At 43.4% G+C, this 15,583-nt stretch overlaps 1 protein-coding gene across 34 annotated transcripts in view; it reads left to right on the forward strand.

Annotated features, from left to right (window-relative positions):
* NRXN1 (neurexin 1) overlaps positions 1–15,583 on the forward strand; it is a 1,008,670-nt gene that overhangs the window by 874,278 nt on the left and 118,809 nt on the right. For 21 of the 34 annotated variants that reach the window (XM_082217236.1, XM_082217247.1, XM_082217269.1 and 18 more), the window contains one exon: positions 13,512–13,601. The exons of the other annotated variants lie outside the window; for them this stretch is intronic. In XM_082217236.1, the coding sequence (XP_082073362.1) occupies positions 13,512–13,601 (90 nt within the window). The remainder of the gene's footprint in view (positions 1–13,511; positions 13,602–15,583) is intronic. 34 annotated transcript variants of the gene reach the window in all.

The following is a 15,583-nucleotide window of genomic DNA, read 5'->3' on the forward strand; positions in this document are numbered from 1 at the left end:
CTATCATATCTCCTCTCAGTCTCTTCCAGGCTGGACCTACCCAATTCATAAGGCTTGTTTTCCAGATCAGGTGGGGCGGAGGAGGTCTATTTGAGCCACCTTGAGCTTCTTGGAGGAATGGTGGGGACACAAATGAAATAATAAAAATGACAGATTAATAATATATGGTGTGCATATGGCCGATGAGGCATTTAGTGTCACTGGTCCAGCGCCGAGGGCCTTCTGGCGGTTCCCTCACTGCAAGAAGCAAAGTTACAGGGAATCAGGCAGAGGGCCTTCTCAGCAGTGGCGCCCGCCCTGTGGAACGCCCTCCCACCAGATGTCAAAGAAAACAACAACTACCAGACTTTTAGAAGACATCAGAAGGCAGCCCTGTTTAGGGAAGCTTTTAATGTTTGATACATTACTGTATTTTAATATTTTGCTGGAAGCTGCTCAGAGTGGCTGGGGAAGCCCGGCCAGATGGGCGGGGTATAAATTATTATTATTATTATTATTATTATTATTATTATTATTATTATTGGTCCCAAGCTGTAGAACGTTCATCCAGCAGAGATGCAGCAGGCACCCTCGCGTTTTGACTTTCAGCCGTCTCTTGAAGACCTTTTTTTATGCTGACGGGCCTGAATATTGTGCCGCAGTGCTTTTAATGCTGTTTTTTAAAAAAAACAAATTATATTGTCGTGCAGTACCCTGATATATGGGAGAGTGCAGTGTGTCAATACTGTTATTGTGACCCATCAATAAATGTTCCACTTATGGGATCCAGAACACCAGTTTACTGCCAATGTCTTAAGGCAGAGATTGAGAACCCCCCAGTTTGGGGTACTAACATGGAACAACTGCACCTGTTCCTTCGGTGCAGTTCCGCTGGCAGAAATAGATGAAAAAGAAGGAGGCTCTAGAAAGAAAAAGGTTTATCAGGGCCACGTGCAGCATGGATGCCTTCGACCATTTTTATTTAATTATTTTTAAATCACATTTCAGGCATCAGGCCATTAGGCGCAGCAGTGTTTGGAGGTTTCATTCTAGGGATATGGCTGCGGGCTTCGTTCCCTGCTAACAATCCATTCCGAATGTTTCTGATCATAATTGGCTGTGCATATTCCGGCCTCTGAATATTGATCTGTATGCCGCGGTGTTCCTCGTTGGTGCGCCATATTTCAGGCGAGGAAATGACTCTTGCACGCATTCGTTTCCATCAAGAAGAGCGGGAGGAACAGCTGCCTGTTTACCTTCCCCTCTATTGACCCGTTGCCAGTAACTTCTCCTGGAGTTTTGCCTGGGGATCGATAATAGGATACAGATCGTTCTGCGAATCCTATAAGTTTATTAAGCGGGGGAAATCATCAATATTGCATTGCTAACCTTCCAGCATTTAGCTTTGAAGGGCTGTCTCTTTCAGGGCTGGCTTGTAAGCTCCGCGCTTTATCATCCTTGGCAGCCTGCGTTTTCAAAATAAAGCGGCTTTTATTTTGCTAATATTTAAAGAGCCCAATGCAGCTCATTTTAATAATGCATTCATTTCGGGCGCGTGCGACTCTGTTAATGAAGCCACCTGGAAAAAAGGAAGAAAGAAAAAAAACCTGTAAATCTGTGACGGCCGCAATATCCTCACGCAATTTCTTGTGTTCCAGTCTATTGTGGGAAAGGTCAAGTAGTTTCCTGAGAGAGAGTGGATTTGCAAATTGTGTCAGAGGAGCTGTTTTCTTTGAAAGATTATCCATTTCCCTCTTTAAAAAATTGTTAAGTATAACAAAGGAGTTGCCGCTTGTGTCCTGAATAATGGGGTGTGCAGTTGTAAATGGGTTTCTCGCAGGAGAAAAGAAGAAGCTTGGTGTCAGGGGTGGTTGTGTGTGTGTGTGTGTGTGTGTGTGTGTGTCTGTGTAAGAGAGAGGGGGGAAGAGGAAACAAAGGAGCAGAAAACATAGGAGGAATGGATGGTGGGAAAGAATCGACTTGAGCTGTGAGATAGTTTTCCCCCAACTGGTGCTTTCCAAATGTTGTTGGACTCAATAATAATAATAATAGTAACAATAATTTGTTTATACCTGGCCCATCTGGCTGGGTTTCCCCAGCCACTCTGGGAGGCTTCCAACAGAATATTAGTAATAATAATAAAACATTAAAACATTAAAAACTAAACAGGACTGCCTTGTTTAGATGTCTTCTAAAAGTCAGACAGTTGTTCATTTCCTTGACATCTGATGGGAAGGTGTTCCACAAGGCGGGTGCTACCACTCAGAAGGCCCTGTGCCTGGTTCCCTGTAACCTTACTTCTCACAGGGAGAGAACCGCCAGAAGGCCCTCGGCGCTGGACCTCAGTGTCCTGGCTGAGCGATGGGGGTGGAGACACTCCTTCAGGTATACTGGGATGAGGCCATTTAGGGCTTTAAAGGTCAGCACCAACACTTTGAATTGTGCTCGGAAACGTACCGGGAGTCAATGTAGGTCTTTCAGGTGCAGTGTTATATGGTTTTAGCAGCCGCTTCCAGTCACCAGTCTAGCTGTCACGTTCTGGATTAGTTGTAGTTTCTGGGTCACCTTCAAAGGTAGCCCCACTCCAACTAGCATCAGTCCCAGGAAACATGACCAGTGGTCAGTGATGATGGGAGTGGGCATGCAACTCCTATTTTAGGGGATGGTGGTGGATTGTCTAGGACAGGGGTCTGCAACCTTTAAGACAAAAAGAGCCACTTGGACCCGTTTCCGAAGGGAAAAAAACTGGGAGCCGCAAAACTCGTCATTATAAAAATAACTTTTTTGTCACTTTTTTATTATTTCTTTGTTTGACCCCTCAGAATTACTCCTCCTCATAGAAATAAACATTAAATTAACAAGTTACCTTTTTGTGTGTGTGTGTGTGTTCTTCACTCCCCTTCAAAACAGTGACCAGCGTACATGCCCCCTTTCAATGCAGTGACCAGCGTACATTCCCCTTACAATGTAGCGGGCGGGAAGGTGACGTTGGGACGGTGCGTGACTAACGCACGCACCGCCCCCATGCGACGTCACAGCCAGTACAGCGCCTGCCACAGTGGGGAGTGTCGGGGCGCACAGTGCGCCTCCTCCCCTTGCTAGTATCCACCCCAGAGCCGCGGCAAAGGTGTAAAAGAGCCACATGCGGCTCCGGAGCCGCGGGTTGCAGACCCCTGGTCTAGGACAATATGCTACATAATAACATTATAATACCCTTTTGGGTCCAGCATCCTGGTCTCACAGTGGCCAACCAGATAGCTATGGGAAGCTAATGACAGGAGTAAGACAGCCATGAATTACACCAAGCGAGTTGGAGTTATTAGCAAAAATAGGAACTGCACAGAAGGGTCAGGCCTAAAGAGCGCCGCAACTCATCTCCAGCATGTCTTGCCCTCATGAAGCCATTGCTGAGACTGAAGGTCCCTGCTTCCCCACAGACCCCTCCTGTGCAAGGGTTTCCCAAGCAATCTGCACCTGCGTGAAGCTAACTTCTCCTCTGCCCTCTTCATGCCTCTCCTGGTTCTGGGAGACCAGTGGGGAGGGAAGAAGAAGAAGAAGAGTTTGGATTTGATATCCCACTTTATCACTACCCTAAGGAGTCTCAAAGTGGCTAACATTCTCCTTTCCCTTCCTCCCCACAACAAACACTCTGTGAGGTGAGTGGGGCTGAGAGACGTCAGAGAAGTGTGACTAGCCCAAGGTCACCCAGCAGCTGCATGTGGAGGAGTGGGGACGTGAACCCGGTTCACCAGATTACGAGTCCACTGCTCTTAACCACTACACCACACTGGGTGTAGGGAGGTTTGTTGCAGCAGGAGCGGGAGACACCTGCAACTCTTCAGCAGCCAGACTCATTTCTGCCCCTTGGCCTCTTATCCTCTCCTGCTTCTGCCACAGACTCTCTCTGCACACTAAGCCCTGCTACCTCTTCAGTTTCCAACACCTCCTAGTCTTCTCCCTCTGACCACTCATGGTCCCAACACCAATTCTTTGAGCTTTCTTCCCTTGGGGGTTCCCCAGCTGGTTCTTCCTACCATTCCTCTGTGTCCAACCAGTCTGTGACATCTAGTAGACACTGATAGCCCTCTGCTCCATGAATTCATCTCATGTTCCCTGAAGGCCATCTAAGTTCTTGGGAGGCAGGATGTAATTTTAACATATGATATTGCCACAAATGACTTCCTGCCATTCACTCGTTCATCCAGTAGTTGTCGCTCTTCCTGATAAAAGTCCATAAAACTGGTTTAGGGGGTCTTTGTGGCTCTTTCGCTACTGCTTTGTCAGATGTTCCTTGTGGAAGTGCTTCTGCAATTTTTACCTCGCTGAGCTTTTGCTTCTGCAATTTATGGTTTTCTGTGGCCTTGCCTTGCCAAAAGCATGAAAGAAAGAAACAAAGAACCCTGAATGTACAAGTTTAAACCTTTCAATTTGAAACGTATTACTCTTTTATAGTCAAATATCTGCGAGGCATAAAATACACAAATTGAAATGCCACTGTTAGACGCAGCTGAGAGTCTAAAGCTTTCTGTGGCCAAAGGCTACTTCTTTGGCTCTGCTGCTGACAGAGAACAGATTTTTATCTCTTAAATGCCATTTTCCATCAGCGCTGGCCCCTTTGGCTCTTTTCCCTTTTAACATTGTTATTATTTTGATTTGCCCTGCTTTGCCCAGAGAATGACCTTCCTCTTTCCTTTCTGAATTGAGAATCAATGGGGCTGCTATGCTTAAGCTCACTGTGACTCTGCTGAGCCCCTGTGCAGATTGGGAGGAGCTATGTTTGCTGTGGGGAATGTTAGCATGCAGAACTGGCCGCGCAGATCTGAAGCGAGGTCTCAGTAGTGTCAGAATGAGGCAGAAGGAATCCGTCTATTTGCCGCAACTTGCCAGTCTCGCATGCATTCATTTCTGAGACCCTCTCATTTCTGCATTAATTTGCTGGTGTGTGAAAGCTCATATATAAATTAACATTTAAATATTTATCTATTATTATTATTATTATTATTATTATTATTATTATTATTATTATTGAATTGTAGAGTTTGGAGGGACCCTTCTCTCACCACAGGTGACTCAAGGCGCCTTTGCAAAAACAAAACAACAGACTCAGAAGCAGAACCCATGCATTCATTAAAACCAAGGGGGGGATTACATCAAAAATATTCACCCCTCGCCCATCCCTGCCCCCTTCCGACCCTGCTTCCCATGTTTTCACCTGCCTGGAATGTTTCCTTCAATTCTGATCATGCCTCTTGCTTCTTTTGACAGCGAATGGAGAGAAATGTGTGGAGAAGGAAGCCTGCTGAACAAAGGTGACATTTTACATCCATTGTTCCGCATCCTTCTTCTTTTTTCTTCAGGCCCTGCACATCATTGTCATGTGGCCCCCAGAAGCCTGCCCCAAAGGAACATGGCCCTTTGGGCTGAAGCACAGCAGAGGGTTATAGATCCTGCAATCCTCCATTTTACACCTCATTCGTACACCTGAATAATATAATCGCCTTTTGATGCCCATTTCAGCTTTCACAGTATAGTATCAACTAGCTAAACGTTTCACCATTACTATAAAAGGCCCCTTTTTAATATATTTCTGCTAGGCATGATAGCATAATATGACCTTTAATTTAACAGCCAAAGGCTTTTTTTATCACCTCCTTGTTGCTTTTTTATCTTCTCTTGCTTCTCCCTGATATAACACAGCAGTCTCTCCATCTAAGCCACTCGGTGCTGCGTGGAGGCTGCTGCCTTATTACTAAGGGAGGAGAATTGAGTTGGGGAAGGATACTTTTACCTTTAATTATTGATTGCAGCCGCGGAAAAGGCTCTGAATCAAAACAAGACAAATGGAGGCAATAAAGAGGAGGAGAAGGCTGCAGACAAGCACAAGAAAATGCACACCCCAGACTTGAAGAGGGGGTACAGGAGAGAGACAGGAGTTGCTCCCAGTGTGTGCAGATTTGGAGAGCAAATGGCCTCCTTTGTTTCACAAAGCACCTTCTCGTGAGGAGGAGCTTCCATCGCAGGAAGGGAAAGAGGCTTCCCTTTTCTCGCTGGTCGCTGTTCCTCTGAGATCTATCGCCACCTCTGAGTTATCAGTTTTGGGAACATCAGGAGGCCACCAAACTGGATGGCTTTAAAAGAGTATTTGACAGATTAATGGATGGCTATGAGCCATGTGGCACTGTGGGTTAAACCACAGAGCCTAGGATTTGCTGATCAGAAGGTTGGCGGTTCGAATCCCCGTGACGGGGGTGAGCTCCCGTTGCTCGGTCCCTCCTCCTGCCAACCTAGCAGTTCGAAAGTGCAAGTAGATAAATAGGTACTGCTCTGGCGGGAAGGTAAACGGCGTTTCCGTGTGCTGCTCTGGTTCGCCAGAAGCGGCTTAGTCATGCTGGCCACATGACCCGGAAGCCCTACGCCGGCTCCCTCGGCCAATAAAGTGAGATGAGTGCCACAACCCCAGAGTCGGTCACGACTGGACCTAATGGTCAGGGGTCCCTTTACCTTTACCTTTATGAGCCATGATGGATGGTATTCATGCTTCTGAATACTACTTGCTGGAAACCACTGGAGGGGAGAGTGCTCTTGTGCGCAGGTCCTGCTTGTGGGTTTTCCACAAGCACTTGGCTGGCCATTGTGAGAATGGGATACTGCCTTAGGTGGGCCACTGGTCTGATCCAGGAGACTCTTCTTGCGTTCTTATGATCTGGAACAACCCTGCATGGGAGAAGGGTTTCAAGGAAGGGTCTGCACCTCCTGGGTAAAGCATGGGCAGAAGGTGCCAGGTTCAATCTCAGGTGGCTCCAAATAGGGCTGGAGAAGACTCCTGCCTGGAACCCTGGAGAACCTCTGGCAGTCAATGCAGGCAATACAGTGGTACCTCGGGTTACAGACGCTTCAGGTTACAGACTCCGCTAACCCAGAAATAGTGCCTCGGGTTAAGAACTTTGCTCTAGGATGAGAACAGAAATTGCGCTGCGGCCGCAGCGGGAGGCCCCATTAGCTAAAGTGGTACCTCAGGTTAAGAACAGTTTCAGGTTAAGAACGGACCTCCAGAATGAATTAAGTTCTTAACCCGAGGTACCACTGTACAGGTAACTCACAATTTACGTGAAATTTACACTCTATGAATGAATGAGTGAATGAATGAGAGAGAGAGAGAGAGAGAGAGAGAGAGAGAAAGAAAGACAGAAAGTGGGTGGGCATCTGGAGAAATGGCAATCTCACCTGCTATTGAACCCAATATGTAAGAGCTGTTCTGCACTAGAACGGACGCCCTCGGAAGCTTATAGACACTCCTTCATTGGAGGTTTTTAAGCAGAGGTTAGGTGGCCATGTGTCACGGATGTCTTAGTTGAGATTCCTGCATTGCAGGGGGTTGAACCAAATGGCCCTCGGGCTGTTTTCTAATTCTATGATTCTTTGGCGGCCAGGGTATAGCCTCTCTCCTTGAAACAACTTTATAAGCAGGGTATAGCATCCTCAGGACAGAACGAAACAGCCACATCTGGCAGCAAATATGTGAGTGTGGCAAATAATAATAATAATAATAATAATAATAATAATAATAATAATAATAATTTATTTATATCCCACCCTCCCCAGCCAAAGCCGGGCTCAGGGCGGCTAACAACAAGAAAATAACACAACATTCTAAAATCATTTCATTATAAAATGAAGTCCCCTCCTCCAGCCACTCCTCCTGAGCCCACACCACCCTTCCCATCCCTCTTCACTGATGCCCTGGGCTGGCAGGCTGCCTCAGTTGCTATCTATCTGTACTGCGCAGACAGCCCTATTGACAAAGGGCCTTGACCTAGCAAGCAGGCAGAGAGGCAGCCACCCCGGACTGTGTGTTGTGTGGCCACTCTTGTGCCTCTTAAGCTGGTCTGTGCCCTAAGGTGAAGCAGAAGGTGCCGTCCCATCACATGGGTGGACATGGTCTCATATGTGAATAACAAAGATAAGGAACTCTAACCTCTGACATCCTACATTTCCTTTTTAGTTTGACTCGCTAGTTTTGGCCAGATCTGCAATTTCAGAATGCTAACGCATTTTCTTGCTTTTTTTTACTAACGTCTTATGTGACTGGTGTGTGTGTGTTTGCACATTGTAAAAAGTTCTCCTAAATAAATGGGGGTACATCGTTTTACCCTGTGTTGTAGAACGGAATATGTCAAGTTGGCCCACATCTGGACTTCATTGTGGGACAATAGACACGCCACAAGCCACTGGTCATCGCTAACGCCTTCCATTACCTTTCAAAAACAGTTGTCTCTCTACAGGGGAGATAAAATGTTACAGAAACACACCCAAAGGCAACACAGGGTTGGTAGCAATATTCACAACAATGCAAACTGAGAAAGAAAAATAGGTGCAGGGCTTAAGATGTTCCTCTTGCAGAGACTAATTGATCTAATTGGTTTTCAGAAGGCTTTTTCAGTTTCCATGCTCTACGGTCAAAGCCCTGGTCAATCTCTGTAGTGCAGAGTTGACCCAGACTGGCCCAATGACACCTGAACATTCTCTTCCAACTGGCAATGTTTAGAAAGCTCTGTGGTATGCCCTTGGAGCTCAGAGCAATGAAGGGACATGACTTGAGCACAGGTGAAGAAAAACTCCCAACAAATGTAAACGGACACTGGTACATGCGCGGGCTCAAGCCCATTCAGTGAAGGTGGCAAATAAGTAAAACTTACCTCTCTACCTTCATTGAATCCTCTGGTTGCTGTCCTGCAGAGCTATTTAGCTAAAGGTTTGCTAACAAGTTTTGGACTTCATCATTGGTGCTAATGATCCTGGTGAGATGTCTGGAGTGCTGTCTTCTCTGATGTTGTTGGATGGAGTTCAGCTGCTGCAGTTTGAGGACCAGGCAAGGTCAGGTTCATGTAACTGCTTGTACCTTTGCCCCTCCTGGTTTATAAAATCTGGCAGAGAGAAGATAGCTGGATGAGCCAGGGAGGTAACTAATGCTTCTCTTCGAGAAGGAGTGGTCCCAGGTTGCCTGAAGGAAGTGATTCCCTTTCTGGCCAAAGTTCTTGAGAAAGTGTTTGCCAACCAGATCCAGTTCTTGGAGGAGACAGCTTTTGAAGATCCATTTCAACTGGGATTCAGGTCTGGTTTTGATATGGACCTGTGTGAGGAAAGAAATGGAGGAGTGTGCCTCCTTTCACCCTCCTTGATATCTTGACAGCTTTTGATACCATCCATCATGGTATCCTTCTGGGGAGACTGCCTGAGTTGGGTATTGGGGGCACCACATTTCAGTGGTTTCATTCCTGCTTGGATACCCAGGTCCAGAAGGTGGTTCTTAGACTGCCTTGCTCAGCCTCGTGGGTTCTCCAGTGTGGGGTCCCACAGGGTGGGTTCTGTCTCCCAGGCTGCTGAACCTCTACATGAAACAATTGAGTGGGGTCACGTGGAGTTTGGGTGTGCATTGTTATTAGTATGCTGATGGCACGGAGCTATATTTTTCCTCCAAATCTTCTGCAGGTGAGGCTTCTGTTCCTATGCTCTGAGCTTCATAAAGTCAGGATGTATGCAGGAAGGATAGCTATAGCACTGGAGGTTTCTCTAATGGAAGTGACCCCACCTCCCCCATGTCTGGCTTGTGCCACAAGCGTCCCCCTTGACTCCTTGATTTCTTCAGCTTTGCTCTACAAGTGATTTTGCAAAGCACTTGGTTTTCGCAAACACAATAGAAGAAGCAAATTCTGGCATACGCCAGTCATCCTCGTCAACAGGAGAGGAGCGAAGCTGAGAGGAGCAAGAGTTTCAGATGTGTACTAAAGCCTAAGTGTGCACCAACTGCCAACAGAGGCATCTTATAGCAACAAGCAGACTTCTTTTGCAAATTCCCCGTGGTTTGTCAGAAAAGTGGATCCAGGATTTCGAAATTGCATGTAGGATTGATGTGAAGAGTGTGGATTCTGGGGTTAAGGATGCTGTAGATTGCCATGGGTTCAGACCAGGTGCTCTGAGGGCCAGAAACCAATTCCATAATACTTTTGTAAACCAAGAAATCTCTAATAAAATATATATTTAAAAAAGAAGAAGAAATCAATTCCATACTTTGTGCTCCATTGGGTTAGCTACTTTAGGGGAGGAACTGCATGGAGCTCAAGCCAAGATACCATGCACACAGCAGAAAGGAAGAGACACAGCCCATCACATGCTGCAGGTGGTTCTAAAGTGTCAGAATCAGTACCCATCCCTCAGTCTGAGCAGCTAACTATTGAAGGAAATTGCTAGGGATTCCTGTGTCTGCTGGCCTCCTTCCTCTCTGTTTCTGGTCCTTGCTACCTCTCCATATGTGCTGACTGGACCTTGCCAAGAGTCATGTATTTATGCCTGACAGAATACCTCAAAAAGGGATACCTGACAGGAGCAGAGACTTTCTGGTGCATGGAAAGTTTGAGAAAAGAGCATGGAGAGCTGGAGCACATTCCTTTGGCATCATTTAATAAACAATAATAATAGTAAGTAATAATTCAACAGGCTGGCACAATTGGATGATGCCATGACCAACGCCCTGGGCTGGAGGTGGATGAATCGATGCGAAGACAGGAGATGTGAAGACTCCCACTCTGGATGATGTCAATGTGCTTCTCATGTGCGCTGATGGAGGAAGAAACATTCTATATATTCAGTCCCTCTGTGCATATTGGGCTGCATATCCATGGGATGGATTATGCATATGGGTTTTTTAAAAAATCTGTATGATTCTGTTCCCCCCAAAGCTTTACCATTGGTATAATCAGCTGCAAGAACCTGAATAAACCTCTTTGTGTTACAATCCGGACACAATTTCCTCACACATACTCTTTTGAGAGATGAGTCAAAGTAATCAAAAATTATTATATGTGTGTGACCTTTACAAATCAACTGGCAATTTCTGCACTTTCCATTAGCTTTTTAGCTCCCAGTGGTGCAAGATTGCGGTAGACGGAATGAAATGTAATTTGCAGATTTTCGAATCTTATAGGAAGCCACTGAAGTTCCTAAACTCCCACAAAGCATAGAGTTTTAGCAGGAATAGTTTCTGAAAGAGACCTTTAGAAGTAAATAAAACACCGATGATTAGATTCAGATTTACCGAAACCACACTGTGCTCCAAATCTATAAACTTTCAAAGTCAGGGGAAGGAATTCTGCATTTTTGCTTCTACAAGTCAGAAGGCCAGTTCAAGAAATAGAACAACAGAATAAAGTGGTTTTTAACTGTGTATAATTTGCATGCGTATTTCTAAACCATTTCAAATTTGATTGAGAGTGACCAGTGTGGGACTTCAGTGACAGAGAAGAATGATTAGAGGTTCCAAATCAGGTTGAGACTAGACATGGGGAACAAAAGTTTCTACTAGGGCTGCCGGTCCTCTCTTTGGGGTCAGTTTTCCCAGGCCCTTGCCTTGCATCACATAAGGTTCAGAACTGGTAACCACTTCTGAAGAATACAGAAGCTGCTCCACATAATGAATGGTGAATGTATGTCTGGTGCCAGTTAATTCATGTTCTCTTCAGAGTTGCAAATGTCTGGGGGGGGGGGGAAGAGAGTTGGGGATGGAATAGTTAAAAAATCTCCAGAAGCACAGAGGGAGTTTCTTCTACAGCTGAGTCAAAAGGTCTACATGGTGAAGAAGGGTTGAGAAAAAGCTTATGTTGTCACCAGCTCCCCATTTTTCATTCATGCCGCCATTTTGGAACAGCACTGCATCTCCTGGTGGCCCATTGCTGGTAGCTGCCACACCCACCCAGATCCCACCGGAAATGTTGCTACAACACTATCATGTGATTTCATTCCTAGGTAGTAGGAGATACAGAAGAACCACTGCCAGCATAGGCAAGCATCCTAAAAAGAAAACCTCCCAGAATGCTTCACTTTGTTGGTCATCTGCAAATGGAGGGGCAAATATCAACTCAGCCATAACTTATTTTCAAAAACTGTCTGCCACATGACATTGCCTCTATGAGGTGGTCTTCTCAGAAAGCTTCCATGTTTGTTCCTGGGTGAACCAGGCATGACATATTTTTTTTGCCAGAACCTGAACATATAAAGAGCCTGCTGGATCATTGAGTCCAGCATGCTCTTCTCACATTGATCAACCAGATGCTGTGGGAAAACCACAAGTAGGATTTGAGCGCAAGAACAGTTTCTCCTCCTGTGGTTTCCAGCAACTGATATTCAGGAACGCTGATGCCTCCAACCATTTTAAGAGCTTTTTGAAAGAAGTATTCTCACCTATCATTAATGTAAAGCAGAGAATCAAACTGCACATTCAACTTGCGGAGGAATAAGCATCATTGACCTGTTTCCTGCCGGCATCCATGACTACCCCTCTCTCATATCGTCAGTGTCACCAAACCTCTGGCTTAATCTTCTCTGTAAAACGTAAAGCATAAAACAGCCTGACACAGATTCAGTGACCTCAAGTGGTTTGTGTATCACAGCTTATAAAGTAATGGGAATGTTTATAATCTCTGTGCACTTCAAGGACCCCATTCTAAAGAGTTAAGGTTAATTCCCTCTGAAATCAGCACAACTTAACAACTCTCTTATCCATTGGATTTCGGTCTGACTTAACCGTGCAATCCTACGCATCTCTACTCAGATGTGAGTTCCATTGTTTTCAGTGGAACTTACTCCTGGATACGTGTGAATAGGATTGCAGTCTTAGCCTGAATCAAAAGTATTGCTGAGTAGATACACATTACGTTGTGTGGTTCAGTGTGACTAACCTTTTCGCTATCAAGATTTCTATTTACATTTAAACCATCGTTTCTGGTGTTACTTTTGTCAAAGCCTTGATGATCTATGAGGAAACTGATTCTTTACATTCCACAATGATATCCAAGCAGTTAATAACCTGATGTGTTCTTGTTCTTGTTTTCCTTCTGCTACCTGTTCAGTATATTTGAAGCCTTTGGAATTAATTGATTTGGAAGCTAGAGAATTTTAAAAATGTATTTTTTCCTGACTAGGATATAAATTATGTCAGATCGCTTTCTAGATCTCAGACGTAAGTGTGTCCTTGACGATGGTTAAGCGTTGTAATGTTCTTCTTCTTTAAATGACTAACCCGGAGTAAGAGGTTGGAGCAAGAGGTATTTTGCAAAATTAAACCTGTTTCACCTGAACCTGTTTTAACTAGTTAATAAGAAACATCAAAACAAACAAACCAACAAAAAAAGACAAAACCCTGAGGTCAATGAACATTCTTTTTGTAAAGCTAGTGTTTGATGTTTAAATTTGTTTTTTTGGGGTCTGTCTATAACTTAAGTTTTAATAACCTAGCTCAAATGCAGATTTCTAATTTTCAATTAACATAGGAATAATTTTGTTTGCTAAAATAAAATAAATGAATGAATGGCAAGTCTGAACCATGAAATGTTCTAGGTAGAGCTTTTTAAAACATTCCAAATTTTTTCCAAAAAAAATAATAATCATGTGGCAACTGTATAGCTCAAGCTTTAAGTATTAACTTTTAACCTTTGACCTTACAGATTTTAACCAATGAAATGTCTCTTTAAACTTTAAAGGAAACAATGATAACGAGCGCCTGGCGATTGCTAGACAGCGAATTCCATATCGGCTTGGTCGAGTAGTTGATGAATGGCTACTCGACAAAGGTAAAAACATTGATTAAAACTTCAAATAAAAAATAATTTGAACATAACCGAGTAGTGCTTCATTGTAACACCAATAAACATAAAACAATAAATTTTTCGGTAAAACTAAATTAAAAACAAATTTTAAACAGTAAACTGTAGAGTAAATATTTGCATACCGTGTATATAATAATTTCTATATACATTTTAGTGGTATCGCCTGTTTAATAATCTTACCCTGTTAACTTAAGGTTAAAGGGACTGTTAAATATAATCCACTAACTCAATCTATGAAGGTACTCATAGCAAGCATTAACCAAAACTGATAAATCATTCATAGATTATATGACATGTTCCATCATCTAAATTATTAACTAAATATATTTATATTTATATATATTTATATATATATGTATGTATGTATCTGTATGTAGTTATGAGATCTTCATTACGGTCCTGAAAAAAACAAAGCAAAAAAAAAAATCATTGTTTAAACTGTAGGTGATATTAAATAGTGGGCAATATGATTGCCAAATGAGATGAAGTCCCTTTAACGTTGGCTACATTCAAAGGGGATTTTGGAACAAACACTAATTAAAAGAGCTTAAAGTTGTGTGCATGCTTTTATTATGAGCAGAAACCAATCTGCAAAAGAGAATATTATGTTTATGAATAACAATAATAATAATAATGAGCTTGCATTGGTGAGGATTTCTGTTTTCAATAGCAATGTGACATGACTCTTCATTGATATATGTTTCATTCCTTAAACTTACTTTTTACATCCAAAACGTTTTTGTTTCTTTTAATTTTCTTCCTTTTTCTTTTCGTCAGTAGCCTTGCTGAAAGACAATCAGACATCTCTCTCTCTCTCTCTTTCTTTCTTTAGCATTTTTTGTTTGTTTCTGAAATGCTCAGTATACTGTATGTATCTCATGCCTCTTCGGGGTGTGTGTGTGTGTGTGTGTGTGTGTGTGTGTGTGTGTGTAGGAAATTCATGTATGAATTTACAGGGAGATTCAGGAGCAGATAGCCTTACAAATGAATAGGGTAGATCTATGAATGCTTGTATTTAATGATAATTTTTTAAATGTTAGGATTCATTAAACGAAGTGACGACATTTGCATGTAACACTAAACTGTGGCTTAGTGCCACATGGATGAACCTCCACAAGCCCAATAAGGGCATCAGGTTTACAAACTTTGCCCACCACTTCCTGCATGGATGGAAAGCCAGACTTTTTCTATGTTTACTGTCTCTCTTAAGGAACCTTGGCTTAGCGTTACATACAAACTAGGGATCCTTATGTCAAACAGACTGGTCGGTTTGTAAACAGGCCAACTCCAAACCATTGCTTATGGTTCTGGCTTGTTTGAGGAAACCGTGGTTTGCATTAAACAAGGATTCCTGATTTCTACATAATGCAAAGCGGAGGTTCTTTGAAAGCAAAACTAAACTCGGAAAAACTCGCCTTCCTTTGTCGTGCGCGGAAAGGAGAGGTGTGGAAGGGCAAATGCATGAGCCTGATGCTTCACTTGGAACTTGTGCTGGGTTGTCCACATAGCACTAAACTATGATTGTGTGTGACCTGGAATATTGGCATATTTACATATTACGTAGATCTACGTAGATGAATGCTTGTGTGAGAGAAATGTAATACATAAGTATTTGCAATCCTTGCAATTTTGCATGTTTTGCCTGATAGAACCGGCAATCAGAAATCTGACCTACAAATACACACACACACACACACACACCTCTAAAGCTTGGACCAAAATAATAATGATCATGATAAAAAGAATGGGTGAGGAAGTAGTCTGTAGAAAATAGACCAAAAAAAATTCCCAATTGGCCTTTCAAGCGAAAAGCAAACCCAACATAAAATTTAGAAATTACATACATAGATTGACAATTCTGCATTCCATGGACACCTCATTAAAAAAGCAATGAATTATGAGCAAAGTTCCTTTCTTATAGTTTATTGCTCTCATCCTCCACCCCA

The sequence above is a fragment of the Podarcis vaucheri genome (assembly GCF_965113315.1).
Source record: "Podarcis vaucheri genome assembly, chromosome: 3".
Lineage (NCBI taxonomy): Eukaryota > Metazoa > Chordata > Lepidosauria > Squamata > Lacertidae > Podarcis > Podarcis vaucheri.